At 47.2% G+C, this 24,842-nt stretch overlaps 1 protein-coding gene across 5 annotated transcripts in view; it reads left to right on the top strand.

The window, feature by feature from the left end:
- The window catches only part of MAP1B (microtubule associated protein 1B), a 96,813-nt gene that overhangs the window by 65,611 nt on the left and 6,360 nt on the right, over positions 1-24,842 (top strand). For 4 of the 5 annotated variants that reach the window (XM_060093016.1, XM_060093017.1, XM_060093015.1 and 1 more), the window contains exons 3-5: positions 6,238-6,320; positions 8,781-8,921; positions 15,899-22,418. In XM_060093016.1, the coding sequence (XP_059948999.1) occupies positions 6,238-6,320; positions 8,781-8,921; positions 15,899-22,418 (6,744 nt within the window). Of the gene's footprint in view, positions 1-2,274; positions 2,706-6,237; positions 6,321-8,780; positions 8,922-15,898; positions 22,419-24,842 lie in introns of those variants that run through there. The other variant, XM_060093019.1, reaches the window with a different exon arrangement.

A 24,842-nucleotide genomic window follows, 5' to 3' on the forward strand; every position in this document is an offset into this window, starting at 1 on the left:
TGACTCGCTCTTCCGTCCCCCGCTGTGGGAAGGCAGCTGGGAGCCGTGTTCCCGCCAGGCTGGGCCTCGGGCCTGCTCTGTGCCCTGGCCTTGGGCGAGAGGGGTGGAGGGGCTTCTGTGAGGGCGCTGGAAGAAAGGAAGACTCCCCAGAAAGCCTGACAGATTCAGGTGTCCCCCGTCCCTACGTACCAGCTCCCCTTCTCTTCAGACGTCTCCCATCACTTCACCCATTGCTTGACATCATTACATGGATTCCTGCCGAAGGGAGGCCTGGACGGTACTCCTAATAAAAAGCTGCTATGAAACAAGCTGCTGGAAGACCAGTTGGTGATGAATTTTTAGTTCCTGCACTGAGTACCGTTCGCTTCTTGCTTTCATCCATTTTGCTACATTTTACCCTGGGGGGTGTTTTCTGCACGTCGGGGTTGGAGGTGAGAGGTTTCCTCTTGGAGAATCCACTCTGGTGAAAGGGTAGAGCTGGAGAGCTCTCACTGCTGTCCTTTTCTCTTTCTTTCCTCCCTCCCTCCCTTCCCTCTGAGGAAAACAGACTCTAACCTCAAGTCCTTCTGTGCTTGCGGGCTTTTCTTGATCGACCAAACCTTACCTTTAGTTAAATAACCACAGTCCTTCTTTACCCCACGCATTTCCCTTTCTAACTCTAGAATCTTCTTTAACCCTCTCTGAGATTTCTGCTTCTTCACATTGGACCTTTTTGTAGTGCTAAATCATTATATCAAATTCCTTTTCCACAAAGAGTCCACTCTGATTTTCACCAGGGCCAGGGGCTGGAGGACTTGTGGGTGAAGATGGGGCAGCGGCGGGAGCTGGCGGGCAGAGGGCTCTCCTTCTCCCGGCCCAGTAACTGGTCCGTCCCTATCAGTGATTCAGGACCCTCCTCCTCATCCGCCCTCGGTACTGAATGGATACGGAAGCTGTCTTTATTCTTCATATCCATTTCTTGATTATGCTCGCAAGAGTTCATTTTTTAGGAAAAGCAAGTTGTAGGGATAAGGTTCTGGATTGTGATCATTAATGGAGATGGAAATTACATATTCATCCCCAAGATATAACAGTTATCATTCCTCTTAAAGACAGTCTAAAAGGTTTTAGCATTACTAGTTATTATTTTCATCAAGGATTTTCTCCCATCTCTTAGCGCTCCTGCAACTTGGGCCCAGCACTCTCTCCTTTGCGCTCAGCTTTTTCATTAAGCGGCTGCCTGCCTGGGCTGAGACCATTGCTGGTGTTGCTCTGGCAGCAGAGATGCCGCAACCTCCTAGGCCACGGTGTTCTGGGGCCGACGTGTGAGATGTGTGTGGGAGAGAAGGGCCAGCTGTGTGCCGGCGAGAAGGCTCTGAGTTTTATGGGGCTTGGTTATGGCTGTTCCTCAACAGTGCGTGTCTTTTAATTTAGCCACGGTCAGACCCTTCTGAAACCAGGAGAGAGCCTGTGTGTGTGCATGTGTGTGTCTTTAGATGAATATTAATTCTGTGGAGATAAGACCCTATTAGCATCCTAAAAATTACATACCTAGAAAATGACGTTTTGCTTTCAGAGATTTCAAAGTCACCTGGATACAGTAAAACGTAAACCACTAAAACAGCCCAACCTTACAAGACACATAGATTGAGTTAATCTGTCAGAATTTCAGTCATTAAAAAGGGTCCAACAATAACTGAAAAACACAGGCTTATTTGACTTTTAAGCATAGCCTTTGGGAGCCCACAGACAAAAGTCTCATTGTGTGTGAGGCCCTGCTGCTTCAGGGGGTCCCCAGGCCTTCCTCTTTTGATTCCAAGGTGGAGCAGACCCCTTTTTGTCACATAACAGTCCCCCCCGCCCTCCCTGCCGCCCAGGATTGAGCCTTCACAATTACCCCGAGTTTTGTGGGGAAGCCCTCGAAGACCTTTTTCTTATCACAGCAGTAAGTGACACAATCAGTCCATCTCAAGCCCCCGCTTTTGGTGCCCCCAGACCAGTGCTGAGGAGACCTGACTATTCATCTGGGCTGCCTAATGGTTCCCCTGGGAGCTGTTTCTGGAGAATGCAGGCGATAACGGCAAAGAGAGAGGCTGGAACCGTGTTGTCTTTCTCTTCTGGGAACTTCTTTTCTGAAGCAACTGAATGAGACCTCTGCAGGCGAGGGTGGTGGCCTCTCCTTCAGAATGCCTGGCCTGTTTCCCAGTGTGAAACATTCCCCAAATATGCAACTTCGTGAGCGTCGCAGCAGCCTGAGCCCAGAGCCGCCTGCCGCCAGGAGAGCTGGCACCCCACTCTCCTGGCGATGTGGGAGTGCGGGCATGGCCTGCCCGGGCCCCTCGTGCAGGCCCTGGGTTTGCCAGATGCCAGGAAGGCCCGGCCCCTGCTTACGTTGTCGGTCGTCTGGGGCGAGAACCTGGCCAACAGTCGGCTGTGATGAGAGCTTGAAGCTTCTCTCTCTCTCTCTTTAAATCCCCTTCTTCGTTCAAATCCCATCCTGTAAAAAGGCTTTCGTTGAAGGAGCAGCTATGGCTTCTTGGTGCATGTCTGTGTCGCTGCTGTCCGTATTTCCAAAGATGGGCAGAAAAAACACCCTTGGTTGAGTTCCTGAGCCAACAGGTCCAAAAACTGACTTGGAAGGAGTACAGGTAAACGGCAGCTGTCACATGGCATTTGTGTTGTTTGCAAGTGATGAAGCCAAAGAGGAAAGGAACTTCTTGAGGATGGTAAGAACCCCTTTCCAGGGGGCTTGGCAGGAGGGTCCTCACTGCCTGTCTTGGGGAGGGGGTGCTGGGGCAAAAGCTCAGGCGGTGCTGGGCTTTTGTGCTTGGACTTGCATTTGGGAGGGTGCAGCTGGCAGGGTCTGGGCACTGTGTAGATCACTTAGGAAAGAAAGGACCTCTGGGGAAGGAGCTGCTTCCATGTACCTCGCTGGATCTACTTTTGTGGGTTCCTACAGAGTATAGCCATGACCACAGCCCTACCTTGGCATTATGCTGCCCGAGGCTTTGGGTGCCAAAAAGAGTCACATCAAAAGTACGATCAAGGAGGGCCTCCCTGGTGGCGCAAGTGGTTGAGAGTCCGCCTGCCGATGCAGGGGATACGGGTTCGTGCCCCGGTCTGGGAGGATCCCATATGCCGCGGAGCGGCTGGGCCCGTGAGCCATGGCCGCTGAGCCTGCGCGTCCGGAGCCTGCGCGTCCGGAGCCTGTGCTCCGCAACGGGGGAGGCCACAACAGTGAGAGGCCCGCATACCGCAAAAAAAAAAAAAAAAAAAAAAAAAAGTACGATCAAGGAAATGAACACTCACTTTTCCTTAGTCTTAAGCTTTCACTTAATTTTATCTCACCTCTGAAGCTCCTGAAGTCTTTGTTTCAAGGAGGCCACTGATGGAAGGATCTAGAAAAGGGACGGTTTTCTATGTTTTGCTGATTGTCATTTTATCATTTGCTTAATTCAGTTTGATGTTCTTTTGCTTTAGCTTGAAACGCACATGCTTGTCAAAAGCAAAAACAACTAAGCGAAAAAGCCATGTCTAATAAGTTACAGACTTGAGCGTTCACAGTAAACAAATGTTCTTTCCCATGGCTTAGTTGAATTATTTTTCTTGAGGCTTAGTCCTTCACCTGTTCGAACTGTGTGACATTGTTCTGTTTTGGAGTTTCTTCACTTCCAGCCATTTGTAGTAAAACATCATATACCTTCCCTTAACTTTACCCTCTTTTATGTGGGTGTTCCATCACCTTCCCTTTTTTTTTCTTCTTTTTGCCAATATTCTTCTCCTAATGCTTTCTGAATTCTTGCTTCTTTAAGCACATCTCTGATTTTATTCCTTTGGATTTTCCCCAAGCTCTCCCGTTGGCATTCGATGTCTGCACCATGTCTGTTTTTCCAAACCCTCATCCACAGAGCAGTGAGGCGGAGGGCTCAGGAGCCTGGGTGCAGGTCCTAGTTTGACCGCTTCTTAGTTCTGTGACTTGGGGCTAGTTAGTTCTCCTCTATAGGCTTCACTGTCCTCAACAGTAAAAGGGGATAATCATGGTACCTATGTCATAGAGCTCTTCTGCGGACTAAATGAGTTAGTACTTGTGAGGTGCTTGGAACAGTGCCTGAAACCATTATTTAGTTTGGGCTTTTTCCATTTCTAATGTGGGGTTTACTGGTAAATATTAGCTGTTAGCAAAGATAAGACAGTGGAGGTAAATGGGCTTGTCAATGTGATGGTGGTAAGTATTTCAACATATTCTGTTTCTGTAGTACTTCTGGTCCTTGATGATATAAAGGAAAAAAGCCCTAACTAAGGCCACCTTCTTTTTTTTTTTTTTTTTGGCGGTACGCGGGCCTCTCACCGCTGTGGCCTCTCCTGTTGCGGAGCACAGGCTCCGGACGCGCAGGCTCAGCGGCCATGGCTCACGGGCCCAGCCGCTCCGTGGCATGTGGGATCTTCCCGGACCGGGGCACGAACCCGCGTCCCCTGCATCGGCAAGCGGACTCTCAACCACTGCTCCACCAGGGAAGCCCCACCTTCTTTTTTTCTTAACCTCTTTATTGAGATTCAATTCACACTCCATATAATTCACCCCTTTAAAATGTGCTGTTCAACGGTTTTGATACAGTGCATTAATAATTTTTTTAAATTTCTGGTAAAATACATATAAAAAACAAAATTTGCCATTTGAACCATTACTAGATGTACAATTCAGTGGCATTAATTACATTCACAGTGTTAATGCAACATCACTGCTCTTCCCAAAACTTTTCCATCACCCCAAAGAGAAACTCGTACCCGTTAAGCAGCAACTTCGCCAATCCCTCCCCCTGCAGCCTCTGGTAAATCTCTAATCTGCTCTCTGACTCTGTGAATTAGCCTACTCTAGATAGTTCACATAAATGGAATCATACAGTTATTTGTCCTTTAGTGTCTGGCCTATTTCACTTGGCATGTTTTCAAGGTTCATATTGATGCATGTATCAGAACTTCATTCCTTCTTATGGCTGAATTATATTCCATTGCATGGAGAGACCATAATTTGTTTTCCAGTCGTCCATCGGTGGACACTTGGGTTGGCTCCACCTTTTGGCTATTGTGAATAATGCTGCAGTGAACATGGACATACAAGTCTCTTTTGAAGTTCCTACTTTCAGTTCACCTAAAGTGGAATTGCTAGGCCATATAGAAATTCTGTTTTAGCTTTTTGAAGAACTGTTTGCCTGGAAAGCAGTTGCTTTCTGGCCATCCTCTCTTGTATACTCTCCTTTGGTGTCTGTCTCCCTCAGATTCTATTCCATTTCCTCCTGTCACCAGAGTTTCATTGTCCTTCCTTTTCCACCATCCCAAGCACGTGTCTCCCAGCCGTGTGTCTGAGGGACACCCCTCTGCTGCTCTCTCTGTCCGTCACCCACTGCCAGAGCATGTATCACCCACTCTGGCCATACATCCGCTTGATCACTTTCATCTCATTGTCTGAGGAGGGAGACGCTTGTAGAAGGTCATCCATAGGCCTCAGACCACTCTGGCTGGAGGTGGTTTCAGCCACATGAAGTTCCTAAAACCTTTCAGGTGCGGGGAGCCAGGGGTGTGGCCAAAAGCCCTGAAGAATTTCAGCCCTCCTCAGACAGGCTCCTTCATCCCCACGTCCCCTTGCTTTCATGGTCTCCATCCACTTTGCTTGTCTTTTTTTTTTTTTGGCCACCCTCTCCAGAGGGAGAGTTGTTCTTCCATCTTTATTTGCTCACTGTTTCTGCACTTTTCTATGAGCAAGTGAATTAATGAATGAATACCCCAACAGACTGTAAGCCTGCCTCAGACAGGCATTCTGGTTGTTGGGCTAATTGTTAGCTGGGGTTTCTGGATGTCATTCATTTCATAGTAAGGCTCCTAGTTAAGCTCAGCGCCGTTCTCACCAGAAGAAAGGCTGATACGGAGAAACATCCTCAATTACCATGAGAAAGGAAACGTCAAGAGCCCTGTTGAGTTTTACTGGCATCCACCCCTTGTCTCAGATGAAAACCGCCCTTAACGCACACAGGCAGCCTGGCGCACAGGCAGCCTGGCGATCAACCCTGACAACTAGAGGGCTGTGAGAGCCCGTGGAGCCGCGGACCATCTTGTTTGGTGACACCAGTTGTGTTTCCCAGGACAGTGGGGAGTCCTGGAGCCCTGGGCGGCAGCGCCTCTGCTGTCCCAGAAGCAGGCAGGGCGGTTTTAATTCGGAAAAGCTATAGGTCTCCTCTTTTGTCTGTGTTTTTGTGCCTGCAGGACAAAAGATCCTTCATCACAGAAGTGACGTTTTAGAAACAGTGGTCCTGATCAACCCCTCAGATGAAGCAGTCAGCACTGAGGTAAGTATCTGGCTCCGCAGGGCCTCACACAGTGGATGGAGACCCAGCTGATGAGAGGGGCTGGGCAGGTGGCAAGAGAGGGACAAGGGAGAGACAGATTCTGGGTCCAGGGATGCTTCCGTACCCCTAGTCAGTGGCTGGTTCTCTGCATCAGTACCACCCGAGGCTGGCCCTTTCAGTCAGGACAGAGTGGAAGACGCTGGCCAGAACTGTAGTATTTTGTAGAGGTGAAGGGGGTGTGGAATGTGGGGTGTACCCGGAGGGTGTGCTGCTGGGATGGGGCCTGGCTGGGAGGTAGCCCGGGAAGTAGACTGCAAGCCTTCAGGCTGAGACCTCCATGACCCGCATTTGGAGAATAATGGCTTCTCAGACGCAAGCCTCCTTCAGAGCACCCTGCCCACCCCCGTAGCACTGTTGAAAGGCAGGGCAGCACAGCTGCCAGGAGCACGGCCTCTGCTGCCGGACTGCCTGGGTTCTGCCACTTACTAGCTGGTGGCCTTGGGCAAGTCACTGACCATCTCTTTGTCTCATTCCACGTCTATGAAACGGAGATCACAATAGCACTGACATTTAGTTTTGTGTCCAGACGTGTCAAGTGCTTAGAACAGAGCATGGCGTGTGACAACCGAAACATGTATGTTGGCTTTTCTCAGTATTAATATTTTTATTACCACCATATGAAATTGTTGCCAGAGAGAGTGGGTATTTCAGAGCCTACTGTAAGATAGGAACTAGGCTGATGCCAAGAATCCCTGCTCACCCAGGCTACAAGAACTGTTTCACCTCCATTTCCCACTGTCTTTACTGCAGTTTGGAACCTTTGAGATTGAGTTGCTTCTTGGATGTTAGTTAGAAAAGCCACAGGCCCGGGGGCCTGCAGTATCCACAGCATCTCTTCTCCCATGCTGAGCATCTCTGTGACTGTAGCTTGTTTTTAAAAATTGAGATATAATTCACACACCATAAAATCCATCCTTTTAAAGTATGGAGTTCATTGGGGGTTAGTCTATTCATGGTATTGTGCAACTATCATCAGTATCGAATTCCTGAATGTGTCCATCACCCCCCTAAACCCCAAGCCCATTAGCAGTCACCCCCATTCCCCCAACCACTGGCAACCATTAATCTACTTTTTGCCTCTATGGATTTTCCTATTCTGAGCACGTATTTCAGACAGTGGAATCATATGATATGTGGCCTTTTGTGTCTGGCTTATTTCACTTTATGTAGTATTTTCCAGAGTCATCTACATTGTAGCCCATATCAGTACCTCATTCCCTTTTATGACAGAATAGTGTTCCAATGTATGGGTATACCACTTTTATTTATTCATTCATCAGTTGATGGACATGTGGTTGGCTACCACTTTGTGGCTATCATTATACAGCCTGTTTTGATCCCATTTCATCAGCTCCAGAGGAGCAGGGCCTCTCTGACAATCCCTGAAGGCACAAGGTGAGGCAAGTGATGGGCTAGCAATCTGTCTTTGGCCATCAGAATCAGGAAGTAGATGCAACTTGAAAAAAACTGGACGTTGAATATATGTGCAGGCAGATTGCCTGGAACAGCTGTGAGAAATGAAGAAGGAAAAAATGAGGAATATCTTTAAGGAACCCAGGCTTGCCTGTGGAGCAGATGGGGCTGGAACAGTTACTCCGGCACACGTGCATTTCCCTGGACTCTGGGGTTCGTGGGGACAGTGGGTCACGTCCTGTTTACTTTGCATCCCTCCCTTAGTGCCTAGCATGATGCCTGGCAGTCACTTTGTGCTGAACTGAGTTGGGCTCAGAATGAATAACCTTGGTGCTTGGAGTGGTATTTCTGCTGAAGGACAGGCTGGCTCCCTGCCACTTAAAGAACAGAGAGTTCTTTCGTGCAAACCGTTTACAATTCTATTTAAAAAGATTCCCGATCAGGGCAGCCTTTTGTCTATGTTCAAGTTCAACGTTAGGCACCTTGCCACTCCCATTGGAGACTGTGTTCGGAGCTGTGTGTTCGGTGTATGGCTTGGCAGGAAAGGGGTCCTGGGTGGGAGGGGCTGACTTGGGACCCTGGCTGGAAACCTGTGCTTCCTGAGGCAGCAGCTGGGAGGCCTGGACTGTACTTGGTGAGTCAGCCTGCGAGGTATTCCTGTGTCACCGACTGCACGCTGCTAGTAGGCACAGCTGTGCGACAAATGATTCCCAGCTGTGGAGACGGCTTTGAAAAAGACAAGGAAACTACGGGGAGAAAGTTAACTCCTACTACTGTCTTGGTGGTAGCCAGATTCGGAAAATGGCATTCATGGGCAGCTGGTGACCACAGTCACTGGCTCTGTCCAACACCCCAGGGGCAATGTGAATACCGGGGAATGCATAATTCTTGTTGGTAAGAAACTTCAAGAGCTCCAAGGGCCAGCCTGATCCTGAAGGTGGGATTCCAGTGCCCCCCATGGCTCACGCTCCCCGTGCTTTGTTTCAGGTGCGCTTAATGATCACGGACGCCGCCCGACACAAGCTGCTCGTGTTGACGGGGCAGTGCTTTGAAAATACCGGAGAGCTCATTCTCCAGTCCGGCTCTTTCTCCTTCCAGAACTTCATAGAGATTTTCACCGATCAAGAGGTAGGCTCCTGTCTGGGAGTATCCAAGCTTTACAGTTGCTCGGTTATTGTTGAAGCCTTAGGCTGATCTTTGAAAGCGCTCGTGGGAGATAGGAGGAGGTGGGGAGGGGGGGTTGCACTCCTTTGAAATAAGCAGAACCGCGTGGTGCAGTGTCCTGCAGTCCTGTGGCTCATCACCCAAGGAATTTAGAGCACTCATCTATAATTAATTGGAACCATTCTGAATGTACCCGAGATACAGATGGAGGGGGGTTGGAACAGTCAGCATTTTACAGATGGCAGAGATGATGGAGAAACTTGGAATGACAGAGTCCAAAAGAAAACCCAGGTTTCCTGTTTTCTGAAAGAATACTCCAAAGATCTCTTGGATTTTGGGTAGGATTTAACTGCCCTGATCTCTTCCTTCAGTGCATGTACTTACTTATCCTGGTAAAAATAATTTCTCATTACTCTTACTTTTAATGCCTGGCCCCAGTGTTTGAACTTGGGCTGCTTGAATAGCCCAAGAAAGGGGGGCATGTAGGAAAATGGGGTGTGTCTATGGGACATGTCCATGCCCCAAGAGAAGGATGGTTAAAGTAGCTGGACTGAAGCCTGATCATTAATATTTCTAATGAATATGTCTTATTCAAGGATGATACATGTGAAGTTTTGAAAATTATAGGATACTAGTGGTATTTGGTAAAATCAGATCGAACATTTGAATTTGGTTATCTCTGCTGGAGAATTTATCTGGTTGGGAAACTTCTCTTTGCAAAATAACGTGCCTCTGTCTCCTGGTTAGAGTGACAATTCAGGGCTGTCACCATAGCAGCTTGGGGCTGCCCGTAGCTGATGGCAGATTTCTACATGGAGAGGTTGAGGGATGTGCTGACAGGAGGAGTTGCCACATCTATTTAAAACCATCTTCCTGAGAACTTCCTGAGATGGCGGCGTCTTAGTCTCATGGATGTTGGGAAGGGCCATCTGTCTTTCTGCATTTAATCTTCCTTGGCCCCGAGAGTCACAGAGAGGCCTCTGTGTACTTTGCATCATTGGCAAGAGCCGTAAATAAACTGCCCAGCTTCATTAGGTTCACCTGGAGGCTTTTTGTAGAAAGACTGGTCGGATGACATCACTGTTTCTCCACTCACTGGGGAGGAATAAAAAGGAACATTTTTCTCCAGCTTTCAGAAGTTATGATGTCATCTGGGTCCCAAGGCAGATAGCCCAGGCTCCCCCCCACAGTGAGAAAGGGCCCAGGGCTCCCTCACAACCTTGTTTGATTGCATTGAGATTCCCAAGCCAGAGCTCTAATTCTCACTCTCCCTGCTGCCCTGAGATGGGTGTGTGATCACTGTACTGTCAGAATCTTATGCAAGATTGTGTCCCCAGGTTCGTGTTCTGCCCAGGGCCAGCTGGGCATCTGTCTGGTAGCTCAGAGGTCACACCCACTATCAGCACCTTGGCCTGGGCAAGGGAGAGAGGGCTGCAGAGGCCTGGAAACAGCCCCGTGGCCCAGTACCACGGATGGGCGGTTAACTGGCTTGCTCTAGGTTCAGTTCAGCCCTGAACCCTCAGCTCATTTACGTGAACACAGGTGCCTCTCCTACATTCCTGTGCAGTTCCATGGTTAGTTTCTAGTGGTTGGTTTCTACCCCCATGTCACTGGTTTGTCTTTTTTTTTTTTTTTTTTTTTTTAACAGTAAAATAGAACAGAGGACATATGTAAACAAAAGGGTTTGTCATTGCCAGAATTTTAAATCTGGAGGTATCACAATCCACCCATCTGGACCCCAAATAATACCTCTCTCTCTGTCTTTAAATAAGGCAGTGTCAATAAGGTAGTGTTGTGAAGACTGCTGCTTAAATCATTTTTACTAGCCCACAAAAGTAGAATTTTAGCACAAGGGACTGTGCATATATCAGAATTTACCACTAATTACAGAAGAAAAAGAAACAGCTTTAACTGGAGAATGGAAGCTCCGTGCAAGGGCTGAATTCTAATCACTGAGGCATGTTCGGAAGGGTACACATTTTCATTATACCAGGCAGGCGTTTTAAAGGCCAGAGGCTCTGTCATATTCTCCTCTGCCGGCCCCATAACCCACACCCCGATACTTTGGAGAAGTAATGCTCAACACACGTTAAAAGATCTCTAGAACTTTCCCTTACAGACTAGATCAGTGGTGTCAGGGGTGCTGGGGGAAGACAAGAAAAGGGGGAGACACAGGGTAGAATTCACTCACTTCTCCTTGTCCCAACCAGAGTACCTGGGCCTTTACCTTTTTTACATTCTGGACTTTGGAGAAAAGATGCCATAGCCAAAGTGGATTGGAAAACACTGGAGCAGGCCAATGGTTAGCAGGCTTTTAGAGCTGTGATTGCCTATTGTTGTCTTGGGAAAAGGTTTTGAGTACAGAATGACTCAGTAACTAAGGGATCTTAAAGGCCGTTTGATGTCTACTCTTGTTCCTTTTATTTAGTCCTTGAAACACACTAGTCACTCCAGAGAATCCAGAAACACAATTTGGCAAAACCAAAAATGACACATTATTTTTTAACAAGAATAGCTAAAAATAAATGGACTGAAAAACAGAATTATCAGTGCATTTTGAGCTTCAGCTTTTGTGAGTCATTGGAGGTCAACGACAAAACCAGAGCCTACAGATAGAACAGTCATCTGGCTAACCCATCCCTCCCTGAAATCTGAGGATGGTGAAATCACCATCTCCTGGGGACATTTTTCATTCTCTCTGTTAGACAGTTTTTCCTCATTTGTCTCATCGTATCTTCATGGAAGGAATGTGATCCCTTTTCCACCTGACAGTGTCTTAACACCCTTCACCAGTGCTGCCAATTTTTTTCCCCTCCAGATTCATTTTCAGTTCTACTCAGTGTTCTCCATGAAACAAGATATTAAAAGTTCCTTACATTCTCTGGTCACTGTCCACTGGCAGGAAACGGGGGTAGGGTGGGGATGGGGGAAACTCAGGAGCTCAGTCTTGGCCATGTTTCAGTGCCTTGGCGTTATCGGACAATTAGACATAGGAGTCCAGAGCTTGGAGAACTAAGAGTGGGCTAGAGACATTAATGTGGAAGCCATCAGCACATCAGAAAACAGATGAAGTAGTCTAGAGGGAGGAATGTGTTAGAAGAGAAGGGGGCCCAGGTCTAGCGTTTAGAGGTTAAGGCCAAGGAGGAGGAGTGAGCAATTTCAGTTTGTTTGTTTTTGGTCCAGTTTCTCTAAAATGCTACGACTCACACTGGACACCATACTCCAGGGGTCACTGACCAGGTTAGGAGTGTGAGGGTCAGTGACTTCTACAGTTTTCAATACGATTTTCTATTTAATAAGTCTAAAACTAACTTTTGACCATCACCATCCACAATTAAACGTCAGTGAAGAAGGGATGCAGGCTCTGAGGAGCTCTGTAATTAACACAGTTTGGGGGGGGGTTCCCTTTAAGAAAAAGAAAACAAAATTATTAATACACAATTAAGTACAGGACTTTGGGAGGGGACCAGGCCACTGAGGAGCCTTGAAATTTAAGCTTCTTTAGCTTTATGATAAATGCACTTGACTGTCAACTAAAATCTCCGAGTGAGTCTTTTCCATGGATATTGTTGATAAGCCTCATCTCCCAATCCTGCTTTCCCAGCTGGTTTATTGGACTTTACATTTATCCCTTTAGAATACCTCGGTTAGAGTTGACTTAGTTGTCATCATCCCAATGTCAAGAGCTTTCCTAAATGTCTTAATTCTGCCACCCCACAATGCCTAGGCCTCCTATTTTCATGCTGTCCACGGATCTGATAAGCATGCCTTCACCCTTTTCATTCACATCAATACCAACAGGACATAAATGAGCCCATTGTAGACCTCCCTCCAGGTTCACATGGAGCAGAATTTATATGGCTGGCTACAGGTCACCCAATTCTACTGTCACACCGCGCAGAGATCCTGTTAAACATCTTGCTAAAACCCACAGATACACTGTCTGCTGTATTTCCTCATTAGCCAAGCAAGTAATCTAACCACAAAAGGAAATGTAGTTAGTAGGCTATGGTTTAGAAATTGCAATCTTATTTCATTAATATTATTATCTAATGTAAAGTCATTTATTTCCTATATCTTCCTTCCTTTTCCAGTATGCCTGCATTTAATTAGAAAAGGTAATGAACAAAAAAGACTATCTTTGCCCCAAACAATGTTCCTTCTGGTCATGTCACCCACCCGTCTCTGTAAGAACAAGGGGAGGGTAGCGGTCAGTGTGCTTGAGAAGTATTAGTGGGCTCTGGTCACTTCCCAAGTGTCTACTTCAGGAGGACAGCACGTATCGAACTGGCCAAGTTCAGTGAGGTTCAACAAACATCGACTGAGCCTGACGATGTACTGGGGAGACAAAGGTAACAGAGATAGAGAAGACGTGTTTCCGCCTATTCAGGAGCTTTTAGTATAACGGGCTCTACTAGCTAGCATTTGTCATGGTGATGAACTGCAAACTCTTAGAGGAAGCCTCAGGTCCTGAGTCTAGGACCTACTCACGGGTTCCCTTGTCACTGCTCACGTTGTTGGCTCCTCCTCGTTGCTGTTGCCTGTTCCTTGGTTGAGCGGGCACTTTGGAGACCCGGTCTTTGCCCTTGAGGCCCTGTCTCTCCAGTGTACGTGCTGGCACAGGTCTGGAAGCCGGTTCTGGGGGGACCAGTTGGGGGCTTTGTCTCTGCTCTGCTGCTCCAAGGCCGTAGCGCTTGTTCTTCCTCCTCCTCCTGGACCCTTTCCATCTGTCTCTTTCATGACGGGTTCTCTCCAGCCTGAGACTGTGTTCTTGTCTCATGCACAGTACGTTGTTGCTTCTCCAAAGGAACCGGATTTTCCCTCTGTGAAAAAAAACCTGTCTGGCAGTGCTGACTTTCTTTTCTGCTTTCTCTTGTACGTCATAGTTTTCCATTCACCAGCCTCTTTGCTGTTTTTTCAAGGCCCTTGACTTCCTCAGAATTCTGCACAGCTTTGTTTCCTTTGGGGGGGTCATTTCCTTCGTTTCATAGAAACTCTTTGGGTAGAGGTGAAAAGATGGAAAGTAAGGAGGTATTCCTCAAGTCCTTTTACCTTCTCCTTGATCTTGATGATTACCTACTTCGCATAAAAAGAGCTAGTGACTGAATACCCCCTGCACACAGCTGGATCATACCTTTACCTGCCACACCCCTCAGGGTAGAATTTCAAAAATTAAAATGAACTAAACTTAATTTTTACATTTCACTATTAAAGACTCAGCAGTTTGAGTTATCCTGGATTTCTCCTCAAAAATGTGTTATAAGACATGAATAGTTTGCATGTGCTCTGTGTGAAAATTAGGATTGAGACAATTGTAACTGTTCTATAGTGATGGTGATGTGGGTCTATGCTAATTACTGGACAAGAAGCCATAGTTGGTGCTGATGTTTGCTTTGGTCAGCAAATAATTTGAGCAAAGACTCCCCCAAGGATGGCTACTATTTGCTGTTTATCAGTTTTCTTAGCTTCCAAAATAGTTGATTCTTATCCCTTTTATAGAAGATCGTCAAGTCAGAGGAAAACAGCAAAGTCAAAGAAAGACTTGTTGTTTTGCTGTTTTGTGACCCTTCACATAAAATGTAGGACAAATAGGCTAACAAAACAAAAATGGCTATTTTACTGCAATCTAACATTGGAAAATTCAGATTTTATAACCCTTCTAAACGTTCATACTAGTAGCCTCAGAATGCTGGTATCCAGGAGGTTGTATGAGACAGAGAAAACCACTCCAATACTAGAAGGGAAGAGTTTAGACCCACTGGCTCAGGGATGCCTGGACCAAATGAAATCTTTGCTTTGCCCTCATCATTTACCATTAAGGACACAGAGCTCTTTTCACTGGAAACTCTGAGCTGATTTATGAGCTTTGCTGTTAACTGAAGGAAGAAGACTGGAGTTTATGGCATGGTTCTCCCTCACTACCTACTAGGCATAGGGCCATAATATGGAGTGAGAAAGAAAACAGCATTTTCATTAAGTCACAGTCTCTGTTTTGGTCCCAGTTAACTCTTCTGCATTCCCATCCTGCAGTACTAAACAATGTGTTGAAAACTTTTCAGCCAGATTTGATTTTAGCCACTCATGCCCAGCTTGCCCTGAAAAGAACAGGAATTGTAATAGAGTAGAATATCTCACCTTGGATTCAAACAAGAGCAAATGGGGGACAAATTTTGGCTACCTGCTCACATAATTATCCAACTGCTCTGACCATCTTGGTTTCAGAGTGTCTGTATTTGCAGAGAATCTGCTGGATGAACTATTCATGCTTTACATAGTGTGAACTGATGCCAGAACCAGTAATTTTTTGTAGTAATGTGCAGTCTATAACTTCCGGTCTCCAAGATGAAAAAAAAAAACCCACCAAACTTTTTTCTTCTCTACCTACCAAATTCTAAAAATTGACACCATGTGCACTATATCAAAATTCATTTACTGTGTCATCAGTCCTTTTGGCCCAGCCCAGTGGAATAAAAGAAAACATTTTATATCAGTGGTGAAATGACTCACTGAGCCATCCCCTGTGATAGTTTGTTGCTTTTTAAAGGGCACTTTTGCATGGCAAGTACCCAGGGGTTGTATCCAGAGTATTTCTTAACCACACAGGCACTGATCATCCAGATATCACTAGTCTTAGACGTGGAGCAGAGGTCTGAAGGTCCGCTGCTGGGCACGAACGGATGGTGGCGAGGTCTGAGGGGGAGTCTGCGTGGGGCGGGGGGGGCGGAGTAGGGAGTCGAGGGAGAAGGGAATGGTAGGAGTGGTCAGGACAGAGGCTGTCCACTGACCAGTATGGAAATATTTACCAACCAACATCTCTGACATTTGCCCTGTGTGCATCCAGTGATCCTGTAATACCTAGTGACAGATGGAGAGGATGGATCAGTGATGACAGTCACTTAAATTTCTTCTTTCTTTGTTTCTTATGATTTTTTAAATCCCAGATTGGGGAGTTACTGAGTACCACCCATCCTGCCAACAAAGCCAGCTTAACCCTTTTCTGTCCCGAAGAAGGGGACTGGAAAAACTCCAATCTTGACAGACATAATCTCCAAGACTTCATCAATATTAAACTCAACTCCGCTTCTATATTGCCAGAAATGGAAGGACTTTCCGAGTTTACTGAGTATCTCTCAGAATCCGTGGAAGTCCCATCTCCCTTTGATATCCTAGAACCTCCCACATCAGGTGGATTTCTGAAGCTCTCCAAGCCCTGCTGTTACATTTTTCCAGGAGGGAGGGGCGATTCTGCATTGTTTGCAGTGAATGGATTCAATATGCTCATCAACGGAGGATCAGAAAGAAAATCCTGCTTCTGGAAGCTCATCCGACACTTGGACCGAGTGGACTCCATCCTGCTCACCCACATTGGGGATGACAATTTGCCTGGAATAAACAGCGTGCTCCAGCGGAAAATCGCAGAGCTCGAGGAAGAACAGTCCCAGGGCTCCACCACAAATAGTGACTGGATGAAAAACCTCATCTCCCCCGACTTAGGAGTTGTATTTCTCAATGTACCTGAAAATCTGAAAAACCCAGAGCCAAACATCAAGATGAAGAGAAGCATAGAAGAAGCTTGCTTCACTCTCCAGTACCTAAACAAACTGTCCATGAAGCCAGAACCTCTGTTCAGAAGTGTAGGCAATACCATTGATCCTGTCATTCTTTTCCAAAAAATGGGAGTTGGTAAACTAGAGATGTATGTGCTTAACCCAGTCAAGAGCAGCAAGGAAATGCAGTATTTTATGCAGCAGTGGACTGGCACCAACAAAGACAAGGCTGAACTAATCCTGCCTAACGGTCAAGAAATAGATATCCCAATTTCCTACTTAACTTCAGTCTCATCTTTGATTGTGTGGCATCCAGCAAACCCTGCAGAGAAAATCATCCGAGTCTTATTTCCTGGCAACAGCACCCAATACAATATCCTGGAAGGACTGGAAAAGCTCAAACATTTGGACTTCCTGAAACAGCCTCTGGCCACCCAGAAGGATCTAACTGGCCAGGTGGCCACCCCTGCTGTGAAACAAGTAAGACTGAAGCAGAGGACCGATAGCCGGGAGAGCCTGAAGCCAGCTGCAAAGCCACTCCCCAGCAAACCTGGGCGAAAGGAGTCAAAAGAAGAAACCCCTGAAGTCACAAAAGCTAATCACGTGGAAAAGACACCCAAAGTTGAAAGCAAAGACAAGGTAATGGTGAAAAAAGACAAACCAGTAAAAACAGAAACCAAACCTCCAGTGACAGAAAAGGAGGTGCCCAGCAAAGAAGAGCTGCCTCCGGCCAAAGCCGAGGGGCCTGAAAAGCAAGGCACAGACGTCAAACCCAGAGTCACCAAGGAGAAGACTGTGAAAAAGGAAACAAAGGCAAAGCCCGAAGAAAAGAAAGAGGAGAAGGAAAAGGAAAAGCCAAAGAAAGAAGTGGCTAAAAAGGAGGACAAAACACCTGTCAAGAAGGAGGAAAAACCAAAAAAGGAAGAGGTGAAAAAGGAAGTCAAAAAAGAAATCAAGAAAGAAGAGAAAAAAGAAGTCAAAAAAGAGGTTAAGAAAGAAACCCCACTGAAGGAAGCCAAGAAGGAAGTTAAGAAGGAGGAAAAGAAGGAAATTAAAAAGGAGGAAAAGGAACCCAAAAAAGAAATTAAGAAACTTCCTAAAGACACAAAGAAATCACCTACTCCCGTATCTGAAGCAAAAAAACCAGCTGCATTAAAACCAAAAGTACCCAAGAAGGAAGACACTGTCAAGAAAGATTCTGTTGCTGCTGCACAGCTGAAGGAGAAGGGGAAAACTAAAGTCGTTAAGAAGGAAGGCAAGGCCGCAGAGGCTGTGGCCGTGGCCGCCGGCACCGTGGCCACTGCAGCGGCTGTGGCGGCAGCGGCTGGAGTAGCGACCACTGGCCCCGCCAAAGAACTCGAAGCCGAGAGGTCCCTTATGTCATCCCCCGAGGATCTGACCAAGGACTTTGAGGAGCTGAAGGCTGAAGAGGTCGACGTAGCAAAAGACATCCAGCCTCAGCTGGAGCTGATCGAAGATGAAGAGAAACTGAAGGAAAGCGAGCCCGTCGAAGCCTATGTCATCCAGAAAGAGACAGAAGTCACCAGAGGTCCCGCCGAGTCCCCCGATGAGGGAATCACCACCACTGAAGGGGAGGGTGAGTGCGAGCAAACCCCCGAGGAGCTGGAGCCCGTCGAGAAGCAGGGGGTGGAGGACACTGAAAAGTTTGAAGACGAAGGAGCGGGTTTTGAGGAGTCCTCCGAGACCGGAGACTATGAAGAGAAGGCGGAAACCGAGGAGGCCGAGGAGCCAGAAGAGGACGGAGAGGAGAGGGTGTGTGTGAGCACCTCCAAGCACAGCCTGGCGGCGGAGGAGGAGGAGAGCGCCAAGGCTGAGGCCGACGGGCACGTCAAGGAGAAGAGGGAGTCGGTGGCCAGTGGTGATGACCGAGCAGAAGAAGACAGGGACGAGGCTCTGGAGAAGGGAGAAGCTGAACAATCCGAGGAGGAGGGCGACGAGGAGGACAGAGCTGAGGATGCCAGAGAGGAAGACTACGAGCCCGAAAAGGCTGAAGCTGAAGATTACGTGATGGCTGTGGTTGACAAGGCTGCGGAGGCTAGCGGTGCCGAGGACCAGTATGGATTCCTTACCACAGCCACCAAGCTAGCAGGAGCCCAGTCTCCTGTCCAAGAACCTGCATCTTCAATTCACGATGAGACTTTACCCGGAGGCTCGGAGAGTGAGGCCACTGCCTCCGACGAGGAGAATCGGGAAGACCAGCCTGAAGAATTCACTGCCACCTCCGGCTACACCCAGTCTACCATTGAGATATCCAGCGAGCCCACCCCCATGGACGAGATGTCTACTCCTCGAGATGTGATGAGTGACGAGACCAACAATGAAGAGACCGAGTCCCCATCTCAAGAATTTGTAAACGTCACCAAATACGAGTCTTCACTGTATCCTCAGGAATACTCCAAACCTGCTGTGACATCACTCAACGGACTTTCTGAAGGGTCAAAAACAGATGCCACTGATGGGAAGGATTACAGTGCTTCAGCCTCCACCATCTCACCACCCTCGTCCATGGAGGAAGACAAATTCAGCAGATCTGCTCTACGTGATGCCTACTGCTCTGAAGAGAAAGACGTGAGAGCCAGTGCCACGCTGGAGATCAAAGACGCTGTCTCAGCAGTTTCAGGTGAAAAACTTAGCCCACCTAAGAGCCCGTCCCTGAGTCCATCTCCATCATCACCCACAGAAAAGACCCCGCTGGGTGAACGTAGCGTGAACTTTTCTCTGACGCCCAGTGAGATTAAAGTCTCAGCAGAGGCAGAAGTAGTCCCAGCATCTCTGGAGGTGACCCAAGAAGTAGTGGAAGAACACTGTGCCAGTCCTGAGGATAAGACCCTGGAAGTGGTGTCTCCATCTCAGTCTGTGACTGGCAGTGCTGGCCACACACCGTACTACCAATCTCCCACTGATGAGAAATCTAGTCACCTTCCCACAGAGGTCACTGAAAAACCAGCGGCAGTCCCAGTGAGCTTTGAATTCAGTGATGCCAAAGATGAGAGTGAAAGGGCTTCCATAAGCCCCATGGATGAACCTGTGCCTGACTCGGAGTCTCCTATTGAAAAAGTTTTGTCTCCTTTACGGAGCCCTCCCCTAATTGGATCTGAGTCTGCATATGAAAGTTTTCCAAGTGCGGATGACAAGGCTCCTGATAGATGTACCGAAAGCCCCTTTGAAGGAAAGAATGGAAAAGAAGGCTTTCCAGACCAAATAAGTCCAGTTTCTGACGTGACTTCCACTGGTCTTTCCCCAGACAAACAGGAAGGGAAAAGCACAGACTTTATACCGATAAAGGAAGACTTTGGTCAAGAAAAGAAAACTGATGATGTTGAAGCCATGAGTTCTCAAGCAGGACTGGCTTTAGATGAAAGGAAGTTAGGAGGAGATGTTTCTCCTACACAAATAGATGTCAGTCAGTTTGGATCTTTTAAAGAAGACACTAAGATGTCCATTTCTGAAGGCACTGTCTCAGACAAGTCAGCTACCCCTGTGGATGAGGGTGTGGCAGAAGACACATACTCTCACATGGAGGGTGTGGCCTCGGTCTCCACAGCTTCTGTGGCTACGAGCTCATTTCCAGAGCCGACAACAGATGATGTGTCTCCTTCGCTGCATGCTGAGGTTGGTTCCCCACATTCCACTGAAGTAGACGACTCCCTTTCAGTGTCTGTCGTGCAAACACCTACCACTTTCCAGGAAACAGAAATGTCTCCGTCTAAAGAAGAATGCCCAAGACCAATGTCAATTTCTCCACCAGACTTCTCCCCTAAAACAGCCAAGTCTAGGACACCAGTTCAAGATCACAGATCTGAACAATCCTCGATGTCTATTGAATTTGGCCAGGAATCCCCTGAGCATTCCCTTGCTATGGACTTCAGTCGTCAGTCTCCAGATCAGCCTACAGTGGGTGCAAGTATGCTTCACATCACTGAAAATGGGCCAACTGAGGTGGACTACAGTCCTTCTGACATGCAGGACTCTAGTTTATCACACAAGATCCCACCAACGGAAGAGCCGTCCTACACCCAAGATAATGATCTTTCTGAGCTCATCTCAGTCTCTCAGGTGGAGGCCTCCCCATCCACCTCCTCCGCACACACCCCTTCTCAGATCGCTTCTCCTCTCCAAGAAGATACTCTATCTGATGTTGTTCCTCCCGGAGATATATCCGTATATGCCTCACTCACCACTGAAAAAGTGCAAAGTCTGGAAGGCGAGAAGCTCTCACCAAAATCTGATATCTCTCCACTCACCCCGAGAGAGTCCTCTCCTTTGTATTCCCCTAGTTTTTCAGACTCTACCTCTGCAGTCAAAGAGAGCACAGCAGCTTGCCACACTGCCTCTCCCCCACCAATGGGTGCAGCATCTGCAGAGCCGTATGGCTTCCGTGCCTCCATGTTATTTGATACGATGCCACACCATCTAGCCTTGAAGAGAGATTTGACCACATCCAGCCTGGAGAAGGACAGTGGAGGGAAGACACCTGGAGACTTCAGCTATGCCTATCAGAAACCTGAGAAGACAACCAGGTCCCCAGATGAAGAAGGTTACGACTATGAGGCTTATGAGAAAACTACCCGGACCCCAGATGTGAGTGGCTATTACTATGAGAAAACAGAGGGCACCACCAAATCCCCATGTGACACAGGCTACTCCTATGAGACCATTGAGAAAACCACCAAGACTCCCGAAGATGGTGGCTATGCCTATGAAATTACTGAAAAGCCCACACGGAGTCCTGAAGAGTCTGGGTATGCATACGAGATAAGTGAGAAGACAATAAGGACCCCTGAAGTGAGTGCTTATAGCTACGAAAAGACTGAGCGGTCTCAAAGGCTCCTGGATGACATCAGCAATGGCTATGATGACTCTGAAGAGGGTGGCCACACACTTGGGGATTCCAGCTACTCTTATGAGACCACTGAGAAAACTGCCAGTTTCCCTGGGTCTGAAAGTTACTCCTATGAGACATCGACAACAACTATACGAACCCCTGTTACCTCCGCATACTGTTATGAGACCCCCGATAAAAGTGCTAGAACCCCCCAGGCGTCTACATATGCCTATGAGACTTCAGACCAGTGCTACACTGCTGAAAAGAAGTCCCCCTCCGAGGCTCGCCAGGATGTTGACTTATGCCTTGTGTCCTCCTGTGAATACAAGCATCCCAAGACGGAGCTTTCACCCTCCTTCATTAATCCCAATCCTCTCGAGTGGTTTGCCAGTGAAGAGCCAACGGAAGAATCGGAGAAGCCCCTCACCCAATCAGGGGGAGCCCCACCACCTCCTGGAGGAAAGCCCCAGGGCCGACAATGTGATGAAACCCCTCCCACCTCAGTCAGCGAGTCAGCCCCATCCCAGACCGACTCTGATGTCCCCCCGGAGACAGAAGAATGCCCCTCCATCACAGCTGATGCGAATATCGACTCGGAAGATGAATCAGAAACCATCCCCACAGACAAAACCGTCACGTACAAACACATGGATCCACCTCCGGCCCCCATGCAGGACCGCAGCCCTTCTCCACGCCACCCTGATGTGTCCATGATGGACCCGGAGGCCTTGGCCATTGAGCAGAACCTGGGCAAAGCTCTGAAGAAGGACCTGAAGGAGAAGACCAAAACCAAGAAGCCAGGTACAAAGACCAAGTCGTCCTCACCTGTCAAGAAGAGTGATGGGAAGTCCAAGCCCTCTGCAGCGTCACCCAAGCCAGGGGCCTTGAAGGACTCCTCAGATAAGGTGTCCCGAGTGGCTTCTCCTAAGAAGAAGGAATCTGTGGAAAAAGCAACGAAAACCACCACCACTCCTGAGGTCAAAACCACACGTGGAGAAGAGAAAGACAAGGAGACCAAGAATGCCGCGAACGCCTCCACATCCAAATCGGTAAAGACGGCGACTGCAGGTAGGTGGAAGGTGCTGGCATCCTGGTACAGGACACGACAATTCTACTTTTCACTGCAGCCTCTGCGTTTCCATTTGACTTTGTACTGGGGAGGTGAGGGAACACAACTTGGTGCTCTCCCTTCCCTTCACTGTTTTCTTCTGCCAAAAGGTATAGATCTCAGCCCAGTGTAGCCTGTAGGTCTGGGGGTGGTAGCTCAGCTTATGGCCCAGGGCAGCTCTGATTTCCCAGATGCGACCCCTGGGTCTGCTCCCTTTTGCAACACAGCAACCGCAGCCTTGTTCTGAATCTTCAGAACCAAGGACGTGTGTTTCATGCTCCTCGGGGAGATTCTGTTGGCATTGGCTTCGGCCACGCCGGCCCCAGAATCAAGCTGAGGTGACACAGGCCAGGAGCTCTCAAAGGCCTAGGGAGAAGCAGAGTTCCAAGCCAAGCCTGGAATAAGCAGCATAGGTCCAAGATTTAGGTTCCATTTTTAAAAAACAAAAACATTTAAAATAAAGTTATAACATTTTAAAAATTAAAAGCTATACAGTTTTTAAATAGAAAAAAATTACCAGGCTGGAGTTGCATCCCCATTAAAGGCAATGCTTTGTTTGATCAACCAGCGAATTCAGTTGACCACTGGGTACCCAGTACAAATAGAGAGAAAAGCATCCAAGGCTCTACTTATCCCATTCTGACCACACGGCCTGACTAACAGAGACTCAGCATTCTATTTCAGATTGAAATTCCACTTGGCAAGAGCAGATATCCCTGACTTCAGATTCTTAGACTTATCAAGGTCTCAGCAATGACCTGGGTTTTTGATGGAACAGGTCTCTGATGGCCCAGCTTAATTTTGTTGCTTCAAACCAATTACAGGGATTTGAATTCATATATTTTATTTGCTTTACACAGTTATTCAGGGATTTTAGATCACAGTTTAAAAAGTAACATAAGTTGACTCAAATGTGTAAAGCAAGCAATAATTTAAGCAACACTTCCTTGATTTATTATGGAAAATCTTAGAGATGAACCTTTGGGACTCTCAAATTCAGTACATTTTAGGAAGTATTAGTTACAGGTACAAATTTTTACTTTTAAGCAACATGGAGCATCAATTTCAAGACTCAGGTCTTAGCAGGTTTCCTCTTTTTACTTGCACGTAGAAAACAAACTGAATTTGTTCATGCTTAGACTTAATGGAAAACCACCAGATAATTAACTCCTTGATCTAAAGGACTTGACAACTTGACCTGCACTTAGGAGAAAACATGAAATCCATCCAAACAGATAAAATCCAACTGAAATCTGCTACCAAACTTGCTGAACATAAACTCTAGCCCGCACAATTGATTTATTTTTTAAACTTTTTTTTTTTTTTGGTCACTTAAAGAGAGAATTTTGAGGCAAAGTGAGTTAATTTGAACTTACTTTGAAGATGCTTCCCCAGTAGATTTTTAAAAAGATAAAATTCCACTATTAATTAATTTTAAAACAAACCTGGTCGACTTCTGGCAGTTCCCTCGGTTTGGGCTGCTGTGAGCAATGTTCAAGGGTGTTGATGGGAGTGATTTAGTGTGCAAGGGGAAACCGCAGACATTTTTAAACATTAGAAGAAATGTAACTCACACACTTCTGTTACAAGTCAGAATTCTCGGGGAGACTTACACATGGATATGTTGAGGGCTTTTAGCTTAGGTTCATTATAAAGGCTGGCTAATCCATTCATAAAATGAGTCGGTTTATCCAAATACCAGTTTGGCTGATTCTCACCACTCCCCTACCCCCCTGAAAATAAAACTAGACCACTGATGGAATTCACTGCTGGTTTCGACTCTGGGATGACAGCCTCTGTACATCCCATGGAGAAAGGCAAGAGGATTAAATATGTAGGATCCAACTAGTATTTTAAATGGCTTTACAGCAGTGGTCTCCAACCAGATACACATTAGCATCAGCTGGGGTGCTTTTAAAAAATGGTGGTACCCAGGCCCTACCCCAGCCCAATTAAGCCAGACTCTGGGGCATGGGGCCTGGTATTAAGCATGCTAAGTGATTCTAATCATGTGGCCAGGGAAAGAATCACTGCCTTAGAATGCTAGTTGTATTAATGTTTCAAAAAGTTTAAACCTTCTAATTAGAACAAATCAGAAAGCCAGCTCACCAAACAAGGTGCCCAGAAACTTTGGGGTTAGTGGGAGTCTTTACTTTGCCCGGGCGTTCTGATTTACACTGGGGATTTTGGCTGCCACATGCGCCTGACCTCAGTCTGGTATGTCCTGATTGGCTAGAGAAAGCCTAGTCTTTTTGACCCTTCCTCTTGCCAAAGTTTGGTATCCGATCTTGTCTAAGGAGAGACGTCTCACATTTTAGAATACTGTCCTAAGGAGAGAATACAGTGTTTCATCAGTTTATAAATGAGGTTGAGGTGCTGAGGGT

Source organism: Mesoplodon densirostris, chromosome 3 (genome assembly GCF_025265405.1).
Source record: "Mesoplodon densirostris isolate mMesDen1 chromosome 3, mMesDen1 primary haplotype, whole genome shotgun sequence".
Classification (NCBI taxonomy): domain Eukaryota; kingdom Metazoa; phylum Chordata; class Mammalia; order Artiodactyla; family Ziphiidae; genus Mesoplodon; species Mesoplodon densirostris.